Source organism: Vulpes vulpes, chromosome 2 (genome assembly GCF_048418805.1).
Source record: "Vulpes vulpes isolate BD-2025 chromosome 2, VulVul3, whole genome shotgun sequence".
NCBI classification, from domain to species: Eukaryota; Metazoa; Chordata; class Mammalia; order Carnivora; family Canidae; genus Vulpes; species Vulpes vulpes.
The window spans coordinates 148,110,899-148,136,823 of NC_132781.1; the positions used below are offsets into that span (position 1 = coordinate 148,110,899).

A 25,925-nucleotide genomic window follows, 5' to 3' on the forward strand; every position below is an offset into this window, starting at 1 on the left:
CCAGCCAGGAACAACCAGTGTGCTGCTCTCTGAGTGCAGGGGGAGCGGCTAATAATGACCAGCCGTGTGCTGAACCACTTCCATTGGGTTGGGCTGAGTTAGAAGGTGCTAGTGACCTGGACTGGGCTCTTGCAGCAGAAGGCTGAACCGAATTGCTGTGGATGAGGAGCAGGGGGTAGTTGAGAAGATGGAGGCAGCATAGAAGGATAATTCATTCCAGAAGTTTGGAGGGGAAGGAAAAGGACATGAAAAAGAAGTAACTAGAAAACGAAAGGGAGTCAAGGGAAGAGCATGGGGTCTTAGGACAGAAGAGACTTGGGTGTGTTTCTGGGCTGGTGGGGAGGGTTAGCTGAAAGGGGGAGGATGAGGGAGGCAGTGGGGTTCATGAGAAGCAGGAGGAGAAGAAAGCAAGGGAGTGGGTTGGGAATGGTGCTTTTCTTTCTTTTTAAAGACTTTATTTATTTATTTATTTGAGAGAGACAGAGATTAGTGAGAGAGGGAGAGCACAAGGGGGGAGAAACAGATTCCCCACTGAGCAAGGAGCCAGATGGGGGATCCGCCCCAGGACCCTGAGATCATGACCTGAGCTGAAGGAAGAGCTTAACCAACTGAGTTCCCCCCTCCTCCCTGGAACTCTGGAATAGGGCTTTTCTTTTTCCTTTAAGATTTTATTTATTTTTTCGGGAGAGACACACACACAGAGAGAGAGAGAGAGAGAGAGAGAGAGAGGCAGAGACACAGGCAGAGGGAGAAGCAGGCTCCATGCAGGGATCCCGATGTGGGACTTGATCCTGGGTCTCCAGGATCACGCCCTGGGCCGAAGGCAGGTGCTAAACCGCTGAGCCACCCAGGCTGCCCTGCAATAGTGCTTTTCAAATGTGGCTGTGTGCACCAATCACATATCTCAAATGTCTCCTCTCCTCCTCAAATCAAGTCCCAGCTTTGCATTCCTCACCCCAATCATTCTGCCACCGGCCTTCAGTTGCTCAGCCTTTGGGTGTAGGCTCCCTGGACAAGTGGCCAGGAGGGGTTGAGTGAAGAAGGAAATAGAATGGGCCACCAACCTCTGTGGAGTCAGGGGATGAGGCAGGGAAGTTAGAAGACAGGCATGTAGCAGGAGGGGCCCTTGTGGGGGCTTGAGGCTGGGGTTCCAGGGGCCTATTCAAGGCATGGCCCCCGAGAGGCAAGGTCATGATGCAAGTCAGGGAAGGGTGTGGGAGGGTCATTTACATGCAGGAGCAGGACATGAGGACAGATCACCCAACGGAAATTCTGAACCCCAAGCCCTTGCTGGAAGGAGGTGGGTAACCAGGAGGGCAAGAAGTCAGGATGATGAGAAGTGGGGGCAGAGTAGAGCCAGGTGGCGGGAGTCTCAGAGAGGAAGAAAATGTATGTACACAGGAGAAAACCCTCCACAGGTGTCCACGAGGGCTAGGAGGATCATGGGTCATTCTGATTTCTTCTTTACACTTTCCTGTTATTCCCCCCGTTTCCTACAATGATATTTTTTGTAGAAATGTAAAAGATAAGGAAAAAATACAAATAACAAACTCCTCCTTTCACAGCATCTAGAATTTGTCATAGTAAACTTGCCTGAGTCCCCTCTGAGTACCTCCTCCTCTCAGAGGAGCATGATCAATAGGTTTTTCGTTTTATGCACACACATATACACACCTAGGGTAGGTTTGTGCACATGTATATATACACACCTAAAATAGAAAATGGTTTGTGCATGATTACTGAGTTTACATGGGGGAAATGTTCGAATAATTAGATTTTTTTTTTAATTTTTATTTATGATAGTCACAGAGAGAGAGAGAGAGAGGCAGAGACACAGGCAGAGGGAGAAGCAGGCTCCATGCACCGGGAGCCCGATGTGGGATCCGATCCCGGGTCTCCAGGATCGTGCCCTGGGCCAAAGGCAGGCGCCAAACCGCTGCGCCACCCAGGGATCCCGAATAATTAGATTTTTAAGGTGAGGAGGAATTGCACAGGGACTCAAGGGGCCCAAACTCCCTCTCCAGCTGAGCAGCCCAGCGGAAGACTGTGACCTGGAAAGCCACCGCCTTCAGCTGATGTGCTGGGCCACACCTGGCTGTTAAATGTTCCAGGAAGAGGGGGAATTACTGTTTTTATTTCCCTGGGCAGGTGTTTTTTTTTTTTTTAAGATTTTATTTATTTATTCATGAGAGACACAGAGAGAGGCAGAGACATCATCAGCAGAGGGAGAAGCAGGCTCCCTATAGGGAGCCTGATATGGGACTCCATCCCAGGACCCCTGAGCCAAAGGCAGACACTCAATAACTGAGCCACCCAGGTGCCCCTCCCTGGTTAGGTTTCCACCTACTCTCATATCTCACAAGTCATTTACACCTCAAAGAGCTGGGAGCCAAGGAAGTCAATCATCATCTCCATTTGACAGATGGGGACACTGAGGCCCAGGGAATGGCAGGCAGCTGCCAGAATGTCACAGTGAGTTGGTAGAGGATAAGGGATCAGAGCTTGGCTTAGGTTTCTTCCCAGAAGCCTAGGCCAGTATGCAGAAGGGTGGGGTAGAGGCAAGGAACACCCGGCAGCTTGGACTTTGGCCACTTGGCAATAAGGAAGAAAAATGGAAATAACTTCAGGGAGCTAAGGCTGGGCCATGGCTGGGAAACTGGTGAGAAACAGATGGGCAGTTCACCCTCCTTAGAGATCTCAGAGAGCAACCCATCCCTGGAAGCTGGGGCTCCCCTCCCCGCCCCCCACCCCCCCACACACACACTCCGGAGCAGCTTCACAGGTACACAAGGCTCAGCCCTACCACTGATAAATGCTGTGTGATCTTTGAGAAGCCTTTTCCCTGTCTGGGCCTCAATGTCCTCATCTTTAAAACAGGGTAATAACCATGAACTCAGTATTGTTCCAAGGATAAAAAGAGAGAATCTTCACCTATGCATCGAAGGCAGAGACATTTAAGAGGTCTGGGTCCCCGGCCTAATTCCCAGAAGGCCTAGATGGGCTCAGTGTCAAGGTAACCAACCGCCTGACACTGAGGGACAAGCCACAGGCACACCTGAGATTTGGCATCGGCTTTGCAGTGACCACATGTACTCTCCCTGGCAGCCCCTGGGAGGTGGCCTTTGTCAGCAGAAAGTTGGTGTCGGAGTGGAATGGGGCCGGGCGGTGGTAAGGGGGCCTTTTCTTTCTCTCTTTGTAACAAAAGCAAGACATGAATAAATATGCCTTGTAAGACTCCTACGACATAGCCATACCTACAACAAAAAGCAAAATCCTTCCTTCCCTCTCCTTGGTTGCCACTTTGATGCTATTGCTTGCTATCAGGAACAGCCCCCCCATAACCATCATTAAACGCATGCCTATCTTTGCACTTTTTTTTAAAGATTTTATTTATTTATTCATAGACTCAGAAAGAGAGGCAGAGACACAGGCAGAGGGAGAGGGAGAAGCAGGCTCCATGCAGGGAGCCCGACATGGGACTCGATCCCCGGTCTCCAGGATCACACCCCAGGCTGCAGGCGGCACCAAACGCTGCGCCACCGGGGCTGCCCTATCTTTGCACTTTTTGATGTGTGAGATAGAGACCTGGAAATCGAATTGCTCGGTCACAAATACAAGTGTTTGACCATTAAGAGGCGGGTAAGTACTGCCCACCTGCCATACTAAAAGGTGGTCTCTAAGGACATAAAAAATTAAATGCCAGCCTGGGAGGACATGAGCCCAATGGCTTCATGGTCATGAAGTCAGTATCTTGCCTTCCACCCTGCAAGTCTTTCTCCCCACTCTGTCCCTGCCATGCATGGTCCCCCCACAGACAGAAGCTAACTGGGAGATTTATCTGCTGAGGGGTTATCAGACCAGCCTGCCTGATGGTGGTGGTCTGCCTACACTCCAGGGGACTTCCCAGTCCGGTTCACATGGCTCCACTCCCACCTGGTGTTATCGTCCTCTAGACTCCAGAGGCTCTGTATGCTGGAGGGCACACATTGGTGGACACCCGGCGTTCCATGTACCAAGCCAGCCCCTGCCCTTAAGACCACTGACAAGTGGAGTGGGGGTGCAGACCATGAACCGCTGCTGCCCAGATGCCACACAAGTGCCTCCCAGAGGCCTGCTCTGATTGCTGAGAAAGCCCAGGGAGGCAACCATGGCAGGGCCACAGTGGGGGACATGGGTGCCAAGACCTGAATGGGAGTCTGGGTTCCCACTTACTCCACCACTTCCTGCTGGGAGCTCTTGGTGAGGCCCTGTCCAGAGGCTGAGAAGGAACCAAGGGAGGGCAGGGGTCCATCCTGTCTCATTAAAGCGGCTCAGTAGCCAACAGCCAGGATGCATAAAGCTCCCACTGTGTGTTCCCACTAGGTTTACACTTTGAAGGTACTCCAGCGAATTTTCCAAATGTTCTTATCTCATTTTGGTATCTCCTTTGGTCTCACCACAGCCTTTAAGGACACCAGTTATTATTCCTGTTTTTCCAGTGTGAGACAACCGAGACCCCCAAGACAGAGAAAGAAAGCGGCTTGCTCGGCCCGGAGGATGGAAGGGCCAGTTCTCTGCCCTGTAAAACTAAGTGAGGTCCAGGGAGGGAAAGTGATTTGCCTGAGGTCACGCAGTAAGTCAGGGACGGACTCTGGTTCCCCAAGCAGTGCTCCTGCACCGCCACGGCTGCCCCTCCGCATCTTCTAGAAAGAAGGGGATTCTCAACCTTCACCCTGGGGCCGCCCCGTCCGGGTGCCCACGAGGTCGCGGCAGCCGCAGCCACCAGGCACACGGTCCCCACCCCGAGCTCGGCGGCTCCCGGAGCCTCAGGGGTCTTCGGCAGTGGGACCGCTGCAGGGGTGGGTCGGGGGGGGGTGCAGGGGGTGCAGGGGGTGCAGGGCTGGGAGAGGCGGGCGGGGGTGGGGCCAGGGCCGTGACTCAGCCGGGCGGGCCGGGAAGGGCTGCTCAGCCGGTCGGACCGGCCGGGGATGCAAAGGAGCCGCCGGGGCCCTCCCGGGGCTGGGCCGCCCGGGGGGTGACGGGAAGGGAGGCCGGGCGGGCGCGGGCGCGGGCGGGACGGAGGCGCGGGCGGCGCGAGGGCTGCGGACGGGGATGCGAGCGGGGCCCGCCGGCCGCCGCACCCGGAGCCCCGCTGAAGCGGCCGCGGGGAGCCCGCGCGGGAGCCGAGATGTGTCTGCGCCTGGGTGAGCCGCGGCGGGACGGCCCGGAGGCCCCCGCGCCCCAGATCCCCCGGGGCGGAGCGCTGGCGCCCGAGCCGCCTCCTCCCCCTCCCGCGCCGCTCTCCGCTCGCGGCCTCAGTTTCCCCGGCGGGGAGGTGGAGGGAGGGGTGGCGTAGCGCCGCCGCCCCTCGCCCCTACTTTCCTTTCTTACGGAGGAGAGACCCCCCCCCCCAGGCGGGAGGAGGAGAGTCGCTGGAGAGAGCGGGAGGGAGAGAGAGCCAGGGCGGGTTCTGAGCCCGAGGCCTTGCGAAAGGCTCCCCCTTCACCCCGCTCCACGCCGCCCACCAGGCGGGGATGGAAGGGCCCCTAGCAAACAGCGGGACACAGTAGGACCCATGCGTCCTCTCCCCTCACTTCCTGGGCACGGGGATGCTGCCCTTGGGCATCAGACAGACCTGAGGACTCCCCACTCTCTAGCCAAGAGACCTTGGGAACCTCAGTTTCCTCATCTGTAAAATGGGGATGGTAGCCCCACCTCCTAGGGCTACTGTGAGAAGGAAGTTCGCTCCTAAGAGTGAAGTGAGCCACATTGCTAAGTGCTCTAAGAATGGTCACTTAGAAACTGAGAGGCCAGGCCCTGAGACTCGGCCTGGGCACAGCGCTGCTCTGGCACAGCACCTCCTGTTTGACCAAGTCTTGGTCCCTAGACGTTGTTGTTGTTCATGAGCCCAACCCTGAGCCAGATGGTGTCTGGGCTGCCAGGTAGGTGGGTGGATGGGGTGGTGGGTCAGGTCCCTAGGAGGAAGCTTCCTGTTTGGCCCGCAATTAAGCTTCACAGTGTCATTCCAGTTCCACAGTTCCTGTCAAGCTCATTATCTGCCCTCTGCTCCTAGACCTGGTCCAGCTGCAGAGGACCGTGCAGGCTCCAGGGGTCTCAGAGACCGCTCAACCAGCCCCTCCCCATTTTACATATGGCAAGGTCACCCAGAAGGGCTGTGACAGTGACCCTATCCTCCCTGCTCCCTAGGAACTGCCTCTTGGCACAGGGCCCCCAAGAACATCCAACCTAGTGATTCCTTCTCTCCTTCTTTCCTTCCTTCTCTCCTTCTTTCCTTCCTCTCTCTCTCTTTTTTTTTTTTTAAGATTTATTCATTTATTCATGAGAGACGAGAGAGAGAGAGAGAGAGAGAGAGAGAGGGAGAAGCAGGCTCCCCTCAGGGACCCCAATGTGGGACTTGATTCTGGATCCCAGGATCATGCCCTGAGCCAAAGGCAGTCACCCAGGCGTCCTTTTCTCTCTCTCTCTCTCTTTTTTTTTTTTTTTAAAGATTTTATTTATTTATTCATGAGAGAGAGCTTGAGGCAGAGACACAGGCAGAGGGAGAAGCAGGCTCCATGCAAGGAGCTCGACGTGGGACTCGATCCCGGGACTCTCCAGGATCATGCCCTGGCGCGAAGGCAGGCGCTAAACCGCTGAGCCACCCAGGGATCCCCCATCCCTCTCTTTCTTTTTCTTTATCTCTTTTAGCTACAGGGCTCCCATAAATGAAATAGGATCCAACACTCTCTGCCACAGATGGGGAAACTGAGGTCTAAGAAGGGACTCACAGGTCCCACTGGAAAGAGCTAAACAAAGAAAGGGGTTGCTTGGTTCAGGGGCCTGGCCAGTCTCCCAGAGCTGGCTGGAATGAGGGGGCTGAGAGGGCCAAAGGGCTAGCATGGTGTGTGTCCTCGGGGGCAGAGCCAGGACCCACAGGGAACATTCCAGAGGGATATATGGAGCAGCCTGAGATGTCCAAAGAGGAGGGTTCCTTGTTCCTGGGGTGTGCAGGTAGGGGCTGGGAAGCCACTTGGCCACTCAGAGGGAATTTGCATACAAGTCTCTGATGTTCTTTTGATCCCAGCCTCCCCCACTGGCCCTGGCCCTGTCCGGTGCCCCTGCACCAAAAGCTGGCTTTTCCCAGCACCCCCAGGGTATGCCCCCTACCTTCCCATCTGTGTCCTCGTGGGACCCTCCTTCTCCACTGGGAGACAAAGGTTATTCTTCCCATTTTAAAGATGAGGAAATGGATACTCAGAGACTGAGTTTCTTATCCCAAGTCAGTTCAGTAATTGTGAGTTGATTATCTACTGTGTGCCTGGCTCTATACACCAAACTGAATTCTGAGCAGGACCTGATCCTTGCTCCATGTACTAGGGGATCCTGGGGCCTGGACACTGTCAAACTCACCGTGGTACCTCAGGGCCTGGCACAGAGCAGACACTCAGTGAACATTTGTGTAATAAACTCCTGAATGAATAAGTCAGTGAATGGGGAGTTTAGTAGAAATATCATGGATCTAGAGCTAGAAACTCAAGTTCAAGTCATCGCTCTGCCACTCGTGACCTTGAGCACTAAGGACTACTTACTCCCCTTTGTTAAGCACCACCTGTGTGCTTTTCCAGCCTTAGAGTTCCAAAGACTCTCATGAAGGCATTATGAACCCCTTTTCCGAATGAGAAAACCAAGGCTCAAGACAAGTTACCAACTCCAAGTCATACAGAAACAGACTTAGAGCCCACTGTCCCTTACTCCTGCCAGGGCCTCAGTTTTCTCCTCTGCCAGAGGATGAGCCCTACCCGTAGCCCTGACGTGGCTGTCCCCCACAGGTGGCCTGAATGTGGCTGACTTCCGGAAGGTGCTGATGAAGACAGGGCTGGTGCTGGTGGTGCTGGGCCACGTGAGCTTCATTGCAGCCGCTCTACTCCATGGCACTGTGCTGCGCTACGTGACTGCCCCGCACGATGCTGTGGCCCTGCAGTACTGCGTGGTCAACATCGTCTCTGTCACTTCTGCCATCGTGGTATGGCCAGGCTGGGAGGGTGACCGGCGAGAGCGAGTGGAGGGGGCTTGAAAGGTCTTTGATGAGTCCCTACCCCGAGCCCGGGATGGGCACGTAGAGATCCCCACGCCCTCTGCTCTGCCCCTTACCAACTGTTCATGTCTCTCAACCTCTCTGTCTGCCTCAGCTGCCTTGTCTATAACATGGGGAAGGTAACAAGTGTCCACCTCAGAGGGTCCTGGTGAGTACTAATGAGATCATCCACATCAAGTTTGTCCCAGTATCTAGCACACGGGTAGTGCTGACTACTGCAAGCTAGGATTATTATTACAATAAGGAAGTCGTCAAGCAGTGCTGGTTGAAAGGAAGGAGCATCAGCTCAGCTTGGGAGGGTCCAGTAGTGTTCACAGAGGTGGAGGCCCCTGAGCTGGGTATTGATGGATGAGTAGGAGTTCAAAGATAGGCTGTAATTACCATAACCCAGATAGGAGGCACGCTGGGGCCAGCAGGTAGTAGGGGAAGCTGGGATGACATTCCAGATACAGAGAATGGCAGAGGCAAAGGTGTGGAGGTGGGATTAGCTAAAATCTCTTCTGGAGATGCTGAAAAAACCGACTTGTCAGGAACTCAGCACTGGCCTGATCTATGGTAGGTGCTCGATTAATGGTGGCCATGGTTAAGACTGGATGTCAATACCTGTTTGAGGAATACATGAGTGAAGGAGCCTGGTATTCTCAAGGTCATAAAGCTCTTTCCCACCTGTTAGCAGAGGTGGTGACAGCTGTTGGACAACATCCATACCTCAAATTCTGGAGTTCCACCTCTGCCCCCTCCTGCCTGAGGGACTTATTTCTGTCTCTAAAGCCTATTCTGTCCTCTACAAAGTGAAGCTCAAACAGCCTGCTGGCCCCAAGGCTGGGGTGAATGAAGATCTCAGGCCTCAGCTGGCAGGAGAGCCTCAGTGAATGGGACAGGGCTGGGCGGTGCAGATGTGTGTAGTGTCCCCTGGTGGTGTTAGTGGGTTCCTTCCTCTCACCTGCCTTGCAAGGAAGTCAAGGAAAGCAGTGAGCTCCGGGTTTGGAGATCCACTGGGGATGGGCTCCGGGCCACACCCCTTCAGCTTTGCCCTCATTTTCTCAGCTAATCCTCATTGCTTCCGGCAACATGGGCCACACCGATGGTGAGCCCAATGTCCCGCTGATAGAAAGAAGCCAAGCTGGATTTGAAACGACTTGTGTATGACACCAGAGCTAGTGTCCGCTCTGTGAGCTCAGCCTTCAGAGTAGGACTTAGCCCCAAGAGGCTGAGGCACTTACTTGAGTCTGCTTGGTGAATTAAAGACATTGCTGGATCCCCATCAGACAACCTGCCTCCCATGCGCCCAGCCCATAGAATTCTACTCCTAAAGTTTTCTCTTTTTTCTTTTCTTTTTTTCTTTAAGTAGGCTCCATGCTAGGTGTGGAGTCTTGAACAGGGGTCTTGAACTCACATCCTTGAGATCCAGACCTGAGCTGAGCTGGAATTGAATGCTTACCCGACTGAGCCACCCAGGCACCCCTACTTCATAAAGTTTTCTGACTTGTTAAAATAACAATTTTGTTTTTAGTTCCTTGCCAGTTGAGCTACTTAGTTTCTTCCAAAATCTTTTCCACTCCAGGGAGGCTTGTCATATATACCCTGTGACATGACCCTGCAGCCCTGTGTTACACAGGGGCCTGTTTGAGATACACAACTATGTGCAGTGGGAGTCATGGAAGGTTGCAGGCAGGGAATTACTGGGTATTAGAAACATGTCTTCAGGGCTGGACATGAGGAGTCAGTGCCTCTGTGCAGATGGAAGTAATGAGGCCAAAGCCAAGCCAGGTTGAGGGGCTGGGGGCTGGGAGGGCTAGAGTTAGCCTTAGTGGAGCCTTTGTCCAAGAGTGGCCCTGACCCCCTACCCACTCTCCTTCCCCCACAGGTCATCACATCAGGCATTGCAGCCATCGTGTTGTCACGCTACCTCCCCAGCGTCCCCCTGGTATGCGGCTCCTCCTGGGAGGGGCTGTAGGGGTAGCACAGGGGCAGTGGCCACCCCCAAGGGCCTGGTCTGCCTGAAGGGAGCGAGGCCGACTTCATGACATCCATTGACCAGTACCCACCTCTCCTCCCCCATCTAGCGCTGGACGGTGTTTAGCTCAAGTGTGGCTTGTGCCCTTCTGTCTCTGACCTGTGCTCTGGGCCTCTTGGCCTCGATCGCTGTGACGTTTGCCACCCAGGGCCGTGCACTGCTGGCTGCCTGCACTTTCGGAAGCCCCGAATTGCTAGTACTGGTGCCTGACTGTCCCTTCGACCCCACACGCATTTATGTGAGTGCTTAGGCCTTGGGATTGCAGGGAGTGCGGGGCTGGGGTAGGGGAGTGGGGGTTGCTCATCAGAGGCAGGAAGGGTCCTTGGAGCCCCCCCTCATCCTGTGCCTTGTGCCCCCACAGAGCTCCAGCCTGTGCCTCTGGGGCATTTCGCTAGTTCTCTGCGTGGCAGAGAGTGTGTTTGCTGTACGCTGTGCCCAGCTCACCCACCAGCTGCTGGAACTGAGGCCGTGGTGGGGAAAAAGCAGCCACCGCATGGTAAGGCCTGCTATCCCCTCTTTCAGCCCCTGACTTCCCATGTTTCTGGGAGCACTTGCTGGTGCGCTAGGCTGGTCTTCCCCTACTCCTCTGTATGGGGCGCTTGCCTTGAGAACTGGGGCAAAAGCTTTTCCCCCAGGACAAAAGGGAGAAGCTTGGAGGCTTAGAGAGGTCAGATCTCCCAGCTAAGTCACACAGCTGAAACCTGGCTCCCCCAAGGGCCAGGATAAGTCTTGAGGGAGAAGCAGGAGTATTTTATATGGGAGGGAGTAGTGATGCCTCTTTGCCCCAGAGATCCTCGCAGCCCTCCCCTCCTCCCATCTCCTAGGTGTCCTGGAGGAGCAGACTCAGACCCCAGCACCCTCTTGTGCCTCTACAGATGCAGGAGAGCCCAGAGCCTGTGGAGGGCCGTGACCTGCTGAGCTGTACCAGTTCTGAGCCGCTGACTCTCTGAGAGCTGATGTCCGGTGTCCAGGCCCCATGACCACTATGGCCCTACAACCAAGTCTGCACTGTGACCAGGCCAGGATTCCTAGAGCAGACCCGAGAGGCTCACTGGTCACTCAGGGACCCCACTGGGGCTTTCCACCCCCTCCTTCAGCTACCCAGCCCACTGCGCTGAAATGAGACTTTATTCTGAAGTTATTAAAAAGAACAGAGATGCTCCACGTGGATGCATGCAGCAGGGGCGGGGACTTGGCCAGGGGGCCTGTGCTTCTTTCCCACACAGGATGCTGTGGGCGGGGCTCTGGGTGTGTCTGCCCATCCGTGGGCCTGAGTGTGTGTGTGTGCGTGTGTGTGTGCATGTGTGTGTCTGAGAGAGGAAAACTACACAGAAGGATCAGTGGGTCTGTGTTCATCCAAGTGCTGAAAGGCAGGTAGGGGTTCATGGGACCCACAGCTGGGAGGCTGGAACCGGAAGGTTCTCCTTTGCATCCTGGCCTCCAGGCCCAACAAAAGCAGCGGAACAGGAAGAGTTGAGGCCTTCCTGCAGGGAAGGACTGCTCAAGGAAGCTTTTTCCTCAAACACCTCTGGAATCCTTCTCTTCTTTCCAAATGAAGACAGCCTCCTCACCTGGGCATGATTCCCCCTCCACCCTAACCGAGAGCTACTAGAGCTGGGTGGGGGCTCGGGGAGGAGCTTGAGGCTGCGGGTAGGGGCCGGGGGGTGGGGGGCAGGAGAATGGTAAGAGAAGGCTGACCCAGCCAGAGCCTGCGTCTCAACCACGGCCTCAGGGAGCTACTGCCTCGACGGGAGGTGCTAACCGCTTGCTTGCTTGCTTGGGCACTGGGGCTACCGCGGGGTTCCCTTCTCCATAGACCCCGGAATGCAGGCCCTGGGGGAGCCCAGTCTGACCCCCAGGCTGGACAGACACAAGGGAGAGGAAGCTGAGAGCCGGGAGAGGGCCAGTGAAGGCAGGGAGGAGGGGGAACCTGGGTCCTCTCGCTCAGAACTGGGAGGCGCTGCTGGGGTCGCACTGCAGCAGACGCACGATGGACGGGTCGCTTTTGGCTCCGCGGATGAACTCCTCCAGGGACAGCTTGCCTGCGGGGCGAGGGGGGCAGTGAGCGGGAGGAGGCCGCGGGAGAGCGAGGGGGTGTGGCGCCCGCCCCGCCCCGCCCCGCCCCTGCCCCCTCACCGTCGTTGTTCGTGTCCATTTGGCGGAAGATCTTCTCGGTCCTCTTTTCTGGGGTCGACTCGTCCTCCGGCATCTTCATTACGGACGAAACCATCTTGTAAATGGCCTGAGGGGCGGGAGGGGGAGGCAGGGAGTGAGAGGAGCCTGCCCGAGCCCCCCTCCCCCCTCCATCCCAAGCCGCCCCCAGCGACGCGGAAGATCGTAGCTCCTCGGGGAGGCGGAGAGGTGGTCGCGGAGGAGAAGCGGGAGGCCGGGGTGGGGGGGATGTTCAGGAAGGAGTGTCTGGGGAGGCTTCCCAGAAGAGGGGGCTATTGGAGTGGGCCCTGACCAAGTTCCTTTGGCGCGCCAGGCGGGAAAGGCACTGCAGGCAGAGCAGCCTGCACGTACAGAGGCCCCGCGGCGGGAAGCTCGGAGTCGGCGCCGAGAATTTGGGGTGTCTGAGTGCAGGGGGCCAGGGGAGATGCTGGAGGCTATCAGGGCCCGGATAGCGAAGGGACTAGAACACCTGGCGCCGCAGGCTGCAGGGTAAGTTCGGGCCAGGCGCTGCTCTTCTGGAACTTGGGGGCGCTGGGCCGCCAGCACTCCGGGGCCTGCAGGGGGCGCTGGGCAGAGGAGGCGACGCTGGGCTGCGGGGCCTCTGTGGCCGGCAGGGGGCGCAGGGTCTCTCTAAGGGCTGAAGGCCCGAGGCAGCTGGGCTCAGAGGGGGCGGAGACGTTATGCAAATAAACTCAAAAGAGCATCTGCCGGGGGCGGGGCCAGTATGCGCTCGGTTGTGCCCAGAACTGCAGCTGCCACGTGCAGGAGCTCTGGAGGCAACGCGAGGGAGGGTAGGGTATTTGTGCTACATGTACACAGAGCACGTAAGGCATGGCTTGTGGGATAGGCTGGGTCCCAGCGCCCCACAGCTCAAGGACTAAATCGATCACCCCAATCCTCCAGCTTTTTGCTACTGACACCTCCGCCCAGAAGCCTCCCTTCTTCCACCCTAAAAACTTCCCTTGCCTTAGATCCGGCCGCAGCCTGCGTACTGGTCTCTTCAGGCCTCTCTCCCTCAGGTCTGTCCCCTATACTGCCTCTGAAAGCTTTCCAAACACAGATCACCGCCCTGTCCACAGCCCAATGGGCCACCCCCTCGTTCCCATCACACACGCAGGCTTCCCTCCAGGCCCACCATGCACCCAGCTCCTTCTGGATGCTGCCCCACGCTCCTTCTGCTGCCTCCCACTCTTCCTTGGGACTCAACTTACATGGCACTTTTTTAGGGAGGCGTTCTCTGATCCCAGCTGGGTCAAGGCCCCCATGCTGGCCCAGAGTCTCCTGGGCTTTTCCTTTGGGGACACCTCTTTGTAAGTAATTTTGCCTTTGTAGGATTGCTGCTAGTCCCCAGCATACAGATAAAGATCATGGACACCTAGCTAGTGTCCATATCCTCAGAACTTAGCACAGTGTCTGGCATCTGGCAGGGGCTCCACTGTTTAAAAGCCTTTGGCACCTCCCACTGTCCTCTCTACTGAGTCCAAACCATTCAGTCCTAGGAATTCAAGGGACTTGGTGCTCTGCTCCTTACTGACCTCTCCATTATCAGGCCTCCCCTGGTGGGTGACCCCACCACAACCAAACACTTCCATGCCTTTCAGGTTTCCCAGAATGGACAGCTTCCACTTGGAATAATACTACTAGCTACTACTTATCAGGCACCTGCTTTGTGCCAGGTACATTACATGCATTATTTCTCGAGTTTACAACAGCCTGAAAAGCAGGTATCCTGATCCCAATTTTCCAGATAAGAAACAGAGGCTTGGAAGGGAATTGATGGCAGAGACTGAATTAGGATCTGTTCCCTCCTAGCTGCTGAATAGATGCTTGTGGGTGGTGATGACCAGCCGGGACTTCGAAGGAAGGTGCACCTGCGGTGGCTTCCTGGTTCCACTAATCACTTTACTGGACAAGTCCTTTACCTCTGTGAACCTCAGTTTCTCATGTCTCCCTCATGAAGACTATCTAGAGGATTGAATGAGACAGTGTGTATAGTTGGAATAGTAGCTGGCTAGAGTAGGTGGTCAGTAAACAGCAGCTCATATTATAATCATTACTCATCCATCACATCCTCAGGTCTTCCCTGCCTTTCAGTCCCCTAGACTCTCAGATGCCACATTTAGCTCATCAGTGTGGGCTGAACACTTGTTCCCTCCCACCAGAGTGGGAGCCCTAAGAGGCCAAGATGCAGCGTTTTTTTCCCTTGCAATGTGCCCACACCTGACCGCAGGGTTGGGTCTTTAGAAGGATGGGCGAGTGATTTAGAGAATGATTGCTCCCCTCATGACACTCCTCTCCTGGGCCTCCTAATTAATTGTCTGGAATTGCTGTGCACTCATTGTTTCACTTGAGCCGACTTGTAATTAATGTCACTGGGGTTTGCAGAGCTCTGACAGCACTGGCCATCTCAGGCCACCCGGCTGCCGTAAAGGAAATCAGGGCCTGGGGAGCAGAGGCCAGGCAGGAAGGGGTCCTAAGGATGTCCAAGGAATGAGGCTAGCTTGACTGATGTCGGGCTTGGTGCCTCCAATAGGGCTGATATGTATCAGTATATACCAGTGCAACAACCCTAACTGGTAAAACGTGAACATCCCTCATATTGGTTGGTATCCAGCTGCTGCCCAATCCCTGAGTGATCTGCTATCACCCCACCTGCCCCAACCCTTCCACCAGGACCCCCAGAACTTCCCACTATCCATCAACTAGAGAGTTAATGCCTGACCCATGGGAGTCAGACAAACATTAAGGCTTTACCCTAATGATAGGTACAGAGAGGGCACCACATTCCAAAGCAGCCCATTCTACTCTAGCTCAAGAGCAGACCCCAATGCTTAGCAAGAGAGAAGCCAAAGCAAGAATCCAGTAGGATCTGGATGAGGTGGAGGGGGAAGCAGCAAAGCTGGGGAACAAGAGAGAAAGGATTCAGAGAGGCAAAAGGAAACAGGACAAGAGCTTGTGCAGAGCTGTGCAGTGGGATTATTCAGGGCATATCCGAAGGATGCTGAAAAGGCCATTCTGGCTAGAGTAGAGAATGTGCAGAGGAGACAATACTAAGTGACGACTGCTAACATTAACCAAGTAACAAGTATATGCTGGATCCTCTGCTGGAGCCCCTATCCCACTCTCTTTACCAACAATAGCCTGGTGATGTTGGGGGCTAACACCCCTACTATATGGGTAAAGAAACACAGGCTTACGCAAAAAGTGAACTTGGAACTGGATAAATAGAACCAGGGATGCCTGGGTGGGTTGGCAGTTGAGCATCTGCCTTTGACTCAGGGCATGATCCCTGAGTCCTGGGATCGGGTCCCATATCGAGCTCCCTGCATAGAGCCTGCTTCTCCCTCTGCCTATGTCTCTGCCTCTCTGTGTCTCTCATGAATAAATAAATAAAATCTTTAAAAAAAAAAATGGAACCAGAGCCCTGATGGACTTCAATGACAGGCTGAAGGGATGGGCACCCTGGAAGATTTCTGAGGTAGAGCTAATATGTGTTACACTTAAACTTGTACTAAGAAAGGGCATTCAGGCAGCCCAGGTGGCTCAGCAGTTTAGTACCGCCTTCAGCCCAGGGCAGATCCTGGGGACCCGGGTTCGAGTCCCACATTGGGCTCCCTGCATGGATCCTGCTTCTCCCTCTGCCTGTGTCTCTGCCTCTCTCTCTCTCTTTCTGTGTCTCTCATGAATAAATAAATAAAATCTTAAAAAAAAAAAAAAAAGAACGGGCATTCATATCAGGTCCTTAAATCTCCCTGTGAGGTCAGTCTCATCATCCTCATTTTACAAATGAGAAATCTAGGAGTTGAAGCCAACTCCAGAACTGGAAGCCAGACCCCTTTCTAGGGGCAGCTCTGAGTAGTGGCCAGCTTGAACTTAACTCCACTTACATGCTGTGTGACCTTGAGCGAGTCACTTCACCTGTCTGAGCCTCATGGAGTTATTGTAAGGATATATATAAACATCTTGGTTAGTACTAGGAAATGGAGATCAAAGAAACATAACTGACCTGTACCCTGAAGAAATGTCAAGTTTTGAAAGACAAAGGCTGAGAAGCTGCTACAGATTAAAGGCAGCTAAAGAGACATGACAACGAAATGCAACGTGTGATCCGGACCTGGGTAAAAAGGGCTATAAAGAACATTCTGAGACAGTTGGCAAAATTGGAATATGGTCTGTAAGTTAGATAATAGCATTGTTTCTACATTAAATGTCCTGAGTTTGATAATCATATTATGGGTTATGTAAGAGTATGTCCCTGTTCTTAGGAAATATATCCTGATGTAGTCAGGGTTAGAGGGCCATGTTCGGAACAACAACAAAGCATTACACACATGCACACATATAATGATAAAGCAAATATGGCCAAAGTTAATTGGTGAATCTGGGTAAAGGGTATATGGGAGTTTTCTCAACTTTTCCTTAAATTGGAAATTATTTCCTAATGGTTTTTCAAATGGGTCACAAGAGTAGCACCTGCCACTACCTACCCACAAGGGCTGCTGAGAGGATAAAAAGGGATGACGGGTGCCAGCGGCTGGGCCCTGCTCCTGGCATTCTGAGGGGCCCAGGGGCCCACCTGCACAATCTCGAGCATCTCCTCGCGGCTGATGTAGCCGTTGCCATCCAGGTCATACATGCTGAAGGCCCACATGAGCTTCTGCTCCAGGCGGCCACGTGAGGTCACACTCAGCGCGATGATGAACTCCCGGAAGTCAATGGTGCCATCGCTGTTGGTGTCGAACGTACGGAAGACGTGCTCAGCAAATTTAGAGGCGTCGCCATAGGGGAAGAAGTTGGCGTAGATCTTCTTGAACTCGTCCACGTTGAGGATGCCCGTGGGACAGTCCTTGAGGAAGCCCTTGTACCACTCCTGAAGCTCCAGCTCCGAGAACTCCGTGTTCTCCCGCAGGTCCTGCAGCATCTCCGGCCGCAGCTTGCTGTTCTGCTTGCCCATGGCCACCAAGCCAAGTCCCACCTGGATCCCGAGGGGATCAAGGGGCAGAAAGGAATGGTCAGACCCTCTTGGCCCCTTGACACCTCTCCAGGGAGGCCACAGACACCAGCCACCTGGCCTCTCATTTGACCCAGGGAAAGAGAGGAGCTGGCCCAAAGTCAGCATCCTGCCTCTGTGACCAGCTCCACACCATCTCCCCAGAGCTTATACTTTCCCAGGGAACAGACCAGGAGACAGAGGAAGGGGAGGGGGCTCCCATTTACTGAGGGCCTGCTCAGTGCCAGCCACTGAGCCATCACAGGTGTGTACCATTTCACCCTCACAAAGTGAAGCCTGGAGATTAGCCCCACTTTACAGATGGGAAGACAGACTCAATCAAGGAAGTAAGGAGATCTGGTCCAGGTCACATAGCCATGGAGTGATAGGGCTGACTCCCAGAGTTGCCCAGGGAGGTGCAATAGGCCTTCTGGTCCTCCCTCCTCCCTCCTGCTCCTTCTTTGCTTCACATATGTCTGCTCACTACAAAATACACCTGCAGCCCAGGCACTGACCTGTTATCCTGGTCTCTTTCCCACACATGTGTGCCTGACAAAGGCCCAAGTAAGGTAGATGTTAACCTAGGCAACAGAGCCAGACCACCTGGGTTTAAACCTCAGCTCTGCCTCTTACCAGCTAGATGGTCTTAGACGAGTTCCTTATACTCTCTCTGCCCCATCTGTAAAGTGAGTGTAATAGTACCTACCTCATTATTATGGGGATTGAATTAGTTAATACATGTGAAGCACTTACAGTGATGCCTGCACATATATGTGCTATGTAAGTGTTAAATAAAAATGATTTACATGACCCAGGTGCCACAAGACTTATGCACAACAATATACAAATGAATACACACACAAATTGTGCTACACAACTCACCAAATCCACACACTGGCTCCCATGCCACTCACACACCAGCGCACAGCCACCCATGGGTCACCATGCCTCCACACATGACAGCATTCTCTCTGCTCCACAACTCACATGTTCTGACACACAGCACCACTCACGAACAGCTCCCATACCCTATGCATCAAGACACCAGCCCACGACCCCACATGTCTCACACATGCCATCACAAGCCAACTCCCATGCCGACACCTCTCACATGGCCAGCTGCACGTGGAACCCTCAGGAACCCTTGCCATCTTTCTTTTCCCAGGGGTGCTTCTAGGTCCCAGGAGAGGGAGCCGCAACCCTTCTCCAACCTACTGGGGGCCTCTCTTCCAGGGAGAGCCCCGGCCAGCCAACCCTCCCCCAACACTTACCTTTTCATGTAGGAGGTTAGGGTGTGGATGGCTGAGGGGAAGGCAAGGGAGAGGAGACAGCCAGGCAGTTCCAGGCAGGGATGTAGGGAAGCATGCAGGTGACTCCCTCCTCGCAGCCTGGCACTGGGAGTGAGACAGGATGAAGGGGTTCCTTGTGTGTGCATCTGCATGAAGCTCTGTGCACATGTGGATGAGCATGTGTGTGAGTGCTAGCATTCATGTATGCGCATATGCCCCTGGTTTCTGCATTGCCTTTGACTCCCGTGTGTTTCAGTCCATACATGTGCATGTGACTAGGTATGCACCCATCACAGTATGAGGGGGATGTGCCTGAATGGCCATTTGGGGGACTTGTGTGTGTCCTCAGCAGTGTGTCACATGCATGTTTTTGTAAGTTGATGACCCTCCTTTCTAAAGCAGCCTCTTCTGCCCCAGACTGAGGACCCAATGAACAAGTGGGGGGGGGGGGGCTGAGGAAATGCGTTGGGCTGGGGCAGAGGAGTGTGTCCCTTAGTCCCCTCCTCAAGGTCCAAGGAACTGGGTCATCGGGGCGGGGGCTGAGAGATGCATCGAGCAGGAGAGATCCTCCAGTGCCCCCTCCTCCCTGCCACCCTCAGAGCTGCCCCTCCCAATCGGGAGACTTGGAAACGAGGGTGGTAGGAGATTCTGTTGTCTCCGCAAAGACTCCCTCGTCCCCCAGATGGGAAGGACCCACGGCTCGACCTGAGCAACTCACCCCGGGGATCCTCTCCAAACCTCTCCCCAGCTCTCGCCCTGAGCCCACGCTTCAGAGCGCCGGGCGCGGGGCCCCTCCTGGAGGGGGCGCTCCGAGGCGACCAGAACGCGACTCCTCCCCGCTGGCCACTCGGCGGTCAGGACCCTGGAGAGCGCCGCGCTCCTTCCCCCGGGGAGCCCCCTTCCCCCCGCGCCCTGGGCGGGAGGCTTCCCGGGAGGCGCGCGAGCGGCGGGGCTGGAGAGGTTCGACGGGGCCCCCTCCCTCTGGGCTGCCCCCTCCCTGCACCCCCCGGCCCCGGCCGGAGCGGCCCCCACTCACCCAGCGACGCGGAGACACCGACTGCGCAGGGAAGGCGGCGCTGCTGCGGCGCGCGGCGGCAGAGGCGGCCGGAGGGGCGGGCGGGGGGCGGGGGGAGGGACTGCCAGGGAGACGCCCCGCGGCGTTCGCCCGGAGCCCCTCCCCTGGGGGGGTCCCCGTTCCTCCCCTTCCCCTGCAGCCCCGGAGGGGGGAGGGGGCGGTGCGCTTGGCTCCGCCCCCGCCCCTGCCCGGGAGAGGGGAAGGGACGCCCTCACTTCCCTGGCCCCCTCGTGAGGGAGCGCCCGCCGGGGGAGGAGGACAGAGGTTTCCATCTCCTCAGCATCTCGATCAGGTAGCCCGAATGGGGTCGGGGGCGGTCACTGCCCAGAGACCTCTTTCCGAACGGGGACAACCCCGGCAGCTCCGCCCGCCTTCCTGCCCCATCCCTACCTGGGCGCGGAGCTGCACGTCGCTCCGCGGGCGGAATCCGGAGCCTGGGCGGCTGGATAGGCACCTTCCCTGCCCCCGCGCCTCAACTCGGGAACTGATTGAGCAGGGGGCTCTTCCGCGAGGGGCAGCGCCCACTCCTCCGGTCCCGGTCCCGGAGGTCTTCGGGGGAACCAGACACGCCCCCTACCCTACCTCGGCCTTAGAGAGCCCCGCCCCCATCTCCTGCCCACCGCCCGGGATCTCCTACCCGGGCTCCTCTCAGAACGAATCCCACCTCCCAACATTGATCTAAATTGCTCCTCCCATACCCTTCCTCCCCCGCCTCTGGTCCTAGGTGAGGACTGGGGAGCATCTTCAGTCTGGAGGGGTTCTGAAGTGCGTAGGGACCTCACCTGTAGACAGGACAGCCCTTCTCCCGAGTCTCTGACCCCCATCACAGCTCCTCCTGCCAGGATGGAGGCTGCATCCTCCTTCCCCCAGCTTCTGCAACAATCCCCACATCCTTGGCTTGAGTTTTTCCTTTATTTTTAGGAGGTGGTCCTTACTGTCCCCTCTTCACAAATGAGCAACCCCTCAGAGGGGTTAAATGATTTTTCCCCATGTCTCACAGCTGGTGAGTGGAAGGCTTGGGCTTGACTCCATATGCCCTCATCCATTCATGGCACAAATGCTCATCAGGCACTATTTCTGTGCCCAGCATTGTTCTAGGCAGTGGGGTTACAGCAGTGGGCAGTAAACCAATGGACAGAATAGACAAGTCAATCCTCTGATGTATTAGATAAGTGTTTGGGGAAAAGTTGGTGTTCAGAGGTTGGGGTGGTGGTGCTGCTTAGGACCATTCCAGAGACTTTAGATTTTATTCCAGGTGAGATGGAAAGCTCTTGGGGCTTTGAGCAGAGTGAGGGTCTGACTTTCAGGTCAAGCTTAACTCAGGCATTCTGTCAAGAACAGACTTTGAGGAGTGGGGGCCAGGGTAGAAGCAGGGGACCATATCAGGGTGAGAGAGATGGGTCTGGTTATTTTGAAGGTGAGCCCACAGCATTTGCGTTCTGACCACATAGCTCCTGCCGGTTCAGTGGCAGCAGCTGGGAGACCCCCGGCTCTCCAGGGCTCAGACCAAAGCTCCACCTCCAGGTCCTAGACCAAGCAGTTTAGGTGTTAGAAGTCTAGCCTTAGTACTTCCTGCGTGAGCATGGGGAAGTCTCAGCTGTAGGAGCTGGGGAGCCAGGCGGAGGGATGGGGGCCAATTGGGCCCTCTAGAACATCAGTTCATCTGTGTGTCTTGGCTCTGGTGTTGGGACCCCCAGTGGAGGCGTGAGAAATGCCAGACATGCGTGGGTGATTCCCAGCTGTCTCCTGTGTGAGGCCCTGGGGGCAGGGAGCCAGCTGCCACTCAGCTCCCACCCCAGGGCCCTGGAGCAACAAGCTCCCTACTTCCTTCCCACTAGGCCTGGAGAGTCTGCTCTGTTTGGGACAGGATGAGGGGACAGCCCTGCATTCACTGCCTGAGCTTCTCCCACTCTTCCTCCTTCTTCTCTCTCGGCCTGAAGCCAGAGAATCTTCCCAGGCTGGTCTGGATCTTCTTCTCTCTCCTCGTGAGGTCTCAATTTACCCTCACTGGGTGCTGCTCAGCCACTCTCTCTGTCCTCTCACTTCCTCACCCAGCCTCACCTCCCCCAGGCTGACTTCTTGGCTTAACCCCTCAGGAACCTTCTATCTCCACTGTTTTTCTTCCCTGCGAGAGAAACTCTGATGCCCTGCCCTCAGGACCCCTAGTCTGAATCCTGTCTTCCCAGGAGATGGGGCTTCTGAAGGCAGGACCATGTCTTCTCTACCTTGAGGCCTCACCTCCCTTTGACTTTCCCTGAGTCAGTAGGGTAGATCTGGGGGCCGAGTTTGGACCCATCAGCCACCTTTCCCCTCTTGGGGGTCCTAGGAAGAACTGGGAGCACCCCTCTGAGCCAAAACAGAAGGCTTGGGGCTCCCTCACACTGCACCCCAAGGCCCTTGGCCCAAAACCTAGCGCCCTGAGATATAGCCCAGAAAAGGGCCCAGAGGGGCAGCTGTCAAGAGGCCTACCTGAGCATAGTAGAGATGAGGCCCCAGTGTCCCTGGAACCCTGTAGATTTGGAAGGCTCTATGAAGGCCTGTGGTCAGGGTGAGGGTGGCGGGTGTCCTTACTGATGACGCTCATCCCCCTTCCACCCCACACTGAGGCATCTAGGAGGGAAGGAGAGGCACAGCTTAGCGTAGCTGTTGAGTGGGGTCATTGAGAGAACCGAGCAATGGGCAGGACCCAAGGGGGATGGAAGAAAGAGCAAGTCCCAGGGGAGGGATGTCCCCAGGATCTGAGGAATAGGGCTGGGGTATAGAAAGAGGCGGCTACCTTCCTCTAGCATTAAAGAGGGATGCCAGAGGGAGAAGCCAGTGGGGAATGAATGGAGAGGGGATTGCGTATCTCTTGAGCACCTGCTGTATGCAGAGTACTTTGCATGTATCACCTCCTTTGATCTGAACTAATCCTGAGGGGTCAGTAGTGTTACTGCCATTTCACAGATGTGGAGACTGAGGCTCAGAGAAGTAAGGTCACCTGCTAGAGGTAATACAAGTAACAATGTCAGAATTGTGAACCCAGTTCCATGTGACTCAGGAGCCCAGGCTTTCCCCTGGAGAGCTTCAAGTGAGGTAGGTGGAGGCAGCCCCTCCCCAGCCCCCTCAGAGACACAGCCCCCACCCTCTTCTCTCAGGTCCCAAATGGTTTGGAAAATCCTGATGGGAGCAGATGGTGGGGACAGATGGAAGGAAAAGCATCTCAGGGCTGAATTACACAAACAAACATTGATAAAGTGATTAAACCTCAAGCCACCCCTTTCCAAAGGGCCCTGCCCACCCCTGCCTGGAGCACCATGGACCCAGAGGTGGGGGCCTGGAGGGGCTCCGGATACCCCAGTCTTAGTCCAACTGATCCCAGCATCTGCCCACCCGCCCCTCTCACCAACGGGGACCACCCCCGGACCAGAGCCCAGGGCGGCAGAGCTGCCAAGAGCACAGCCCGGGAGGGGGAGGGGGTGGGTCTGGCTGTTCCCAAGGGAGCTGGGCCACGAAGAACAGAATGGGGGCGGTGGGGGTGTCGGGAATGTCCTGGGAGCTGGGACTGCAGACTTGAAAGCAGGGTGGGGTGGGGCCCTTCCAGCAAGCTTCACTATACAGATGGTGCTCAGAGAGCTGCTGGGCCACGTCACACAACAGCTCCACCCTGAGCTCCAGCCCCCGGTCACCACAGTGGAGTGGGGGCAAGGCCCTTCACCTCTGGAAGGTTCAGTTGGTTCCTTCATCTATAAAATGGAAACAAGAATATTAACGGCTTCCTGAAGGGTCTTTGTGAGGATTGAGTGAGAGGAAGCCTATGAAGTACGGGACACTGGGCTGTACACAGTTAATGTCAGCTCCAGGGGGAAGTTGGGGGATTGGGAAGGTGGGGATTGGGAAGGTGGAGCTTGGTGTTGGGGGATTGGGAAGGTGGGGCTGCTTAGAAATGGCCCCTTCACAGAGCAGAAATTTGGGCTTGAAGATCCTGCCTGCGGAGCCCTTGAGGTTGCCGGCCTCTGCAGAGCTCCCAGGAAAAGCACCAACTCCCTCCCGGGTAAGAGCAGCTGATCTCTCTGCCAAGCTCAGAATCCAGGACCCAAAGGCACACCTTTACCTACAGACATCAGAGGGAAACAGACCCGGGTTCAGATCTTGATGTGGCTCCTTCCCAACTTTGGGAAAGTTGACAAAAACCACCCCACTGACTCTGGCTTCTTCTTAGTAAAGCCAGTATTTCCAGCCACTTCCTGGACTTGCTGTCAGAAGCACACAGGCACCTCAGACTCAAGCCAGCCGGCATCCAACTCAAGCCTGCACTGTGACTAGGTTCCCTCCAGGGGGGAGGGGACCCTCCCTCCTCTTCATCCCACCCTTCTTTCCTTCCCAAGTCAGAGTTCAACCAAAGGATGCCTCTTGGGCCTGCCCTGTCCTGGTCCTCTTACAGCTCCCCAGCCTTTGGTTCCTCCACCTCTAATCCCCTTCCTCCCTGCTTAATAATCTTCCATGGCTCCCCACTGCTTACCAAAGTAAGTGGGCATGGAGACTCTCCATGACATGCCCAACCCTTGCTTCCCACTCCAGCTCCTGCTCTCCACCTTCCTCTGATAAATGCCCCAAGGGCCAATAACTCCTCTACAGATGACCAGGATCTCCCCTAGGCTGAAGAAGGGATCTGGAGTCAAGGCTGGGGAAAAGGACCCCTCTGACCCCCATATCCCTGCATATGGGTTTTAACCTGGGTGAAATGATGCAGGCAGCTGGGGTCACATCCCAGCCACCCCTTGTTGGCACAATATTCCCTCTTCCCTCTGCAGGTAAAAGCAACTCTTAGCTGGAAAGGGCCTCAGGCTTGATGGCTTACCTTAGGTCCTCCCTCTGGGCCCATTCTTCCTCCACCTCAAATGAGAAAATGGCCCCTTTTGTGGCACCTTTTCTGGCAAATAAGCATTTAGATCTTTCTTGCACATTTTTACTGCATTACACATTCAGTTTGCTCCCGCAGCAATTCTTGGTGTATCTCTAACTGTTTGAAAATTGCTCCTGGGGTCATCACAAATGCAATGGTCACCCTTGGAAGTGGGATAAAAGGAAAGAGGCTGAGTGTTCACTTGTAACTGTAGACACAATTCTGTGTGCATGTCTACAACCTGCATGCACACACTCAACCGCATTCACAACTTGAGTCAGAATCTAAAGAGTCAAAGCATTTTGTTAAGTTTTTTATTTAAGTAATCTCTATGCCCAATGTGAGGCTTGAACTCACGACCCCAAGATCAAAAGTCTCGAGCTCCTCTGACTGAGCCAGCCAGGTGTCCCCAAAAATATTTTTTAAAGTCCTTCCTACACTGTGATCTGTCTCCCAGATGCCTTCCGGCAGCCCAGCTCTGCCCTGGGGGTTTGCCCAGGGCCGCATGATGACTTTCCTTCACCCCCACCCCACCCTATCCCACCGCTGCTGCCATGCCCAACCCAGAAGAGCTGATGGAATCCCCAGTCACCTCTGCAGTGGCTCCATGGCCTGAAGGATTGCACACGTGGTGCAGGGTTGGGCCCCCAGGAGTGGGGGCAGCCGATCTGATTCCACGGCCAGCTGTGTTCTCCTGCAGCTTCAGTTCTGCTGTAAACAGCCTCCTTCCTAGAGCTGCTGTGAGGAGCCCACAAGACACTGCAGGGTAGTGCACATGAAGGAGGCTGCTCTGTGACACTGCAGGGCTCATGGGTGCACCCTCCTACAGCCTGGAGGGTAGGTGCTCCAGGGAGAAGAAAGGTGACATCCTCGCTCAAGGCTTCTGCTGGCACCCACTACTGTTCCCATTTTAGAGATGAAGAAGCAGAGGCACAAAGAAATGGAGTTCCCTGCCTGAGACTGTGCCTGGGATGGGAGCCAGATCAGGAAGGGACCCAGCTCTGTTTCCTGAGCTCTTTCCAGTGGGCCAGGATGCCTTGGAGTAGTACAGGCTTCCCAGAGGGTTCCCAGGGACCTAGAGTCCCACAACCCAGCCCTCAGAAGCTGAAGACCTCATGCTCCCAATCTTTCTCCCTCACTGGGAAGATGGGGTCAGCTCTCATTTCTGGCACCTTAGACTCTCCCTGAAGCTGGGGATTGCCTCTTTGTTTCCATAGTAACAGTGAACAGAGGGGTCTCCTGAATCAGTGCAGGGATACTGCACGGGTACCTGCCAGTATGCATGTGCCTGGGAATCCCTGGGATGGATAGCTTTAAGGACAAGCACACAGACCCATGCATACTGGCTCACTTGCTTGCACACGCATGCACACCCAATGTACATGTACGTACCCCCATGCCTCCCTTGTGAACACCCGTGCAC

The 25,925-nt window shown here is 55.3% G+C and overlaps 2 protein-coding genes across 8 annotated transcripts; one reads left to right on the forward strand and one right to left on the reverse strand.

Annotated features, from left to right (window-relative positions):
- The first annotated feature begins 5,031 nt into the window (after window positions 1–5,031).
- On the forward strand, window positions 5,032–11,251 carry TMEM54 (transmembrane protein 54). Of its 4 annotated transcripts, none has more exons than XM_072750344.1 (6): window positions 5,032–5,183; window positions 7,809–8,002; window positions 9,942–10,001; window positions 10,141–10,329; window positions 10,453–10,587; window positions 10,967–11,251. In XM_072750344.1, exons 1-6 carry the CDS (start codon window positions 5,168–5,170, stop codon window positions 11,039–11,041), a joined length of 669 nt encoding a protein of 222 aa, XP_072606445.1. In that variant the 5' UTR covers window positions 5,032–5,167; the 3' UTR covers window positions 11,042–11,251. The 4 variants fall into 4 exon arrangements, with proteins under 4 accessions (XP_072606445.1, XP_072606447.1, XP_072606446.1 ...); XM_072750343.1 differs by lacking the exon at window positions 5,032–5,183 and adding an exon at window positions 5,780–5,921; XM_072750346.1 differs by lacking the exon at window positions 9,942–10,001.
- Window positions 11,202–20,368, reverse strand: HPCA (hippocalcin). Of its 4 annotated transcripts, none has more exons than XM_072750347.1 (4): window positions 20,008–20,368; window positions 16,840–17,238; window positions 12,228–12,333; window positions 11,202–12,133 (listed from the first exon to the last, which is right to left on the reverse strand). In XM_072750347.1, exons 2-4 carry the CDS (start codon window positions 17,215–17,217, stop codon window positions 12,036–12,038), a joined length of 582 nt encoding a protein of 193 aa, XP_072606448.1. In that variant the 5' UTR covers window positions 17,218–17,238; window positions 20,008–20,368; the 3' UTR covers window positions 11,202–12,035. The 4 variants fall into 4 exon arrangements, with proteins under 4 accessions (XP_072606448.1, XP_072606452.1, XP_072606449.1 ...); XM_072750351.1 differs by lacking the exon at window positions 20,008–20,368 and adding an exon at window positions 19,579–19,745; XM_072750348.1 differs by lacking the exon at window positions 20,008–20,368 and adding an exon at window positions 19,261–19,467.
- Between the last annotated feature and the right edge of the window lie 5,557 nt (window positions 20,369–25,925).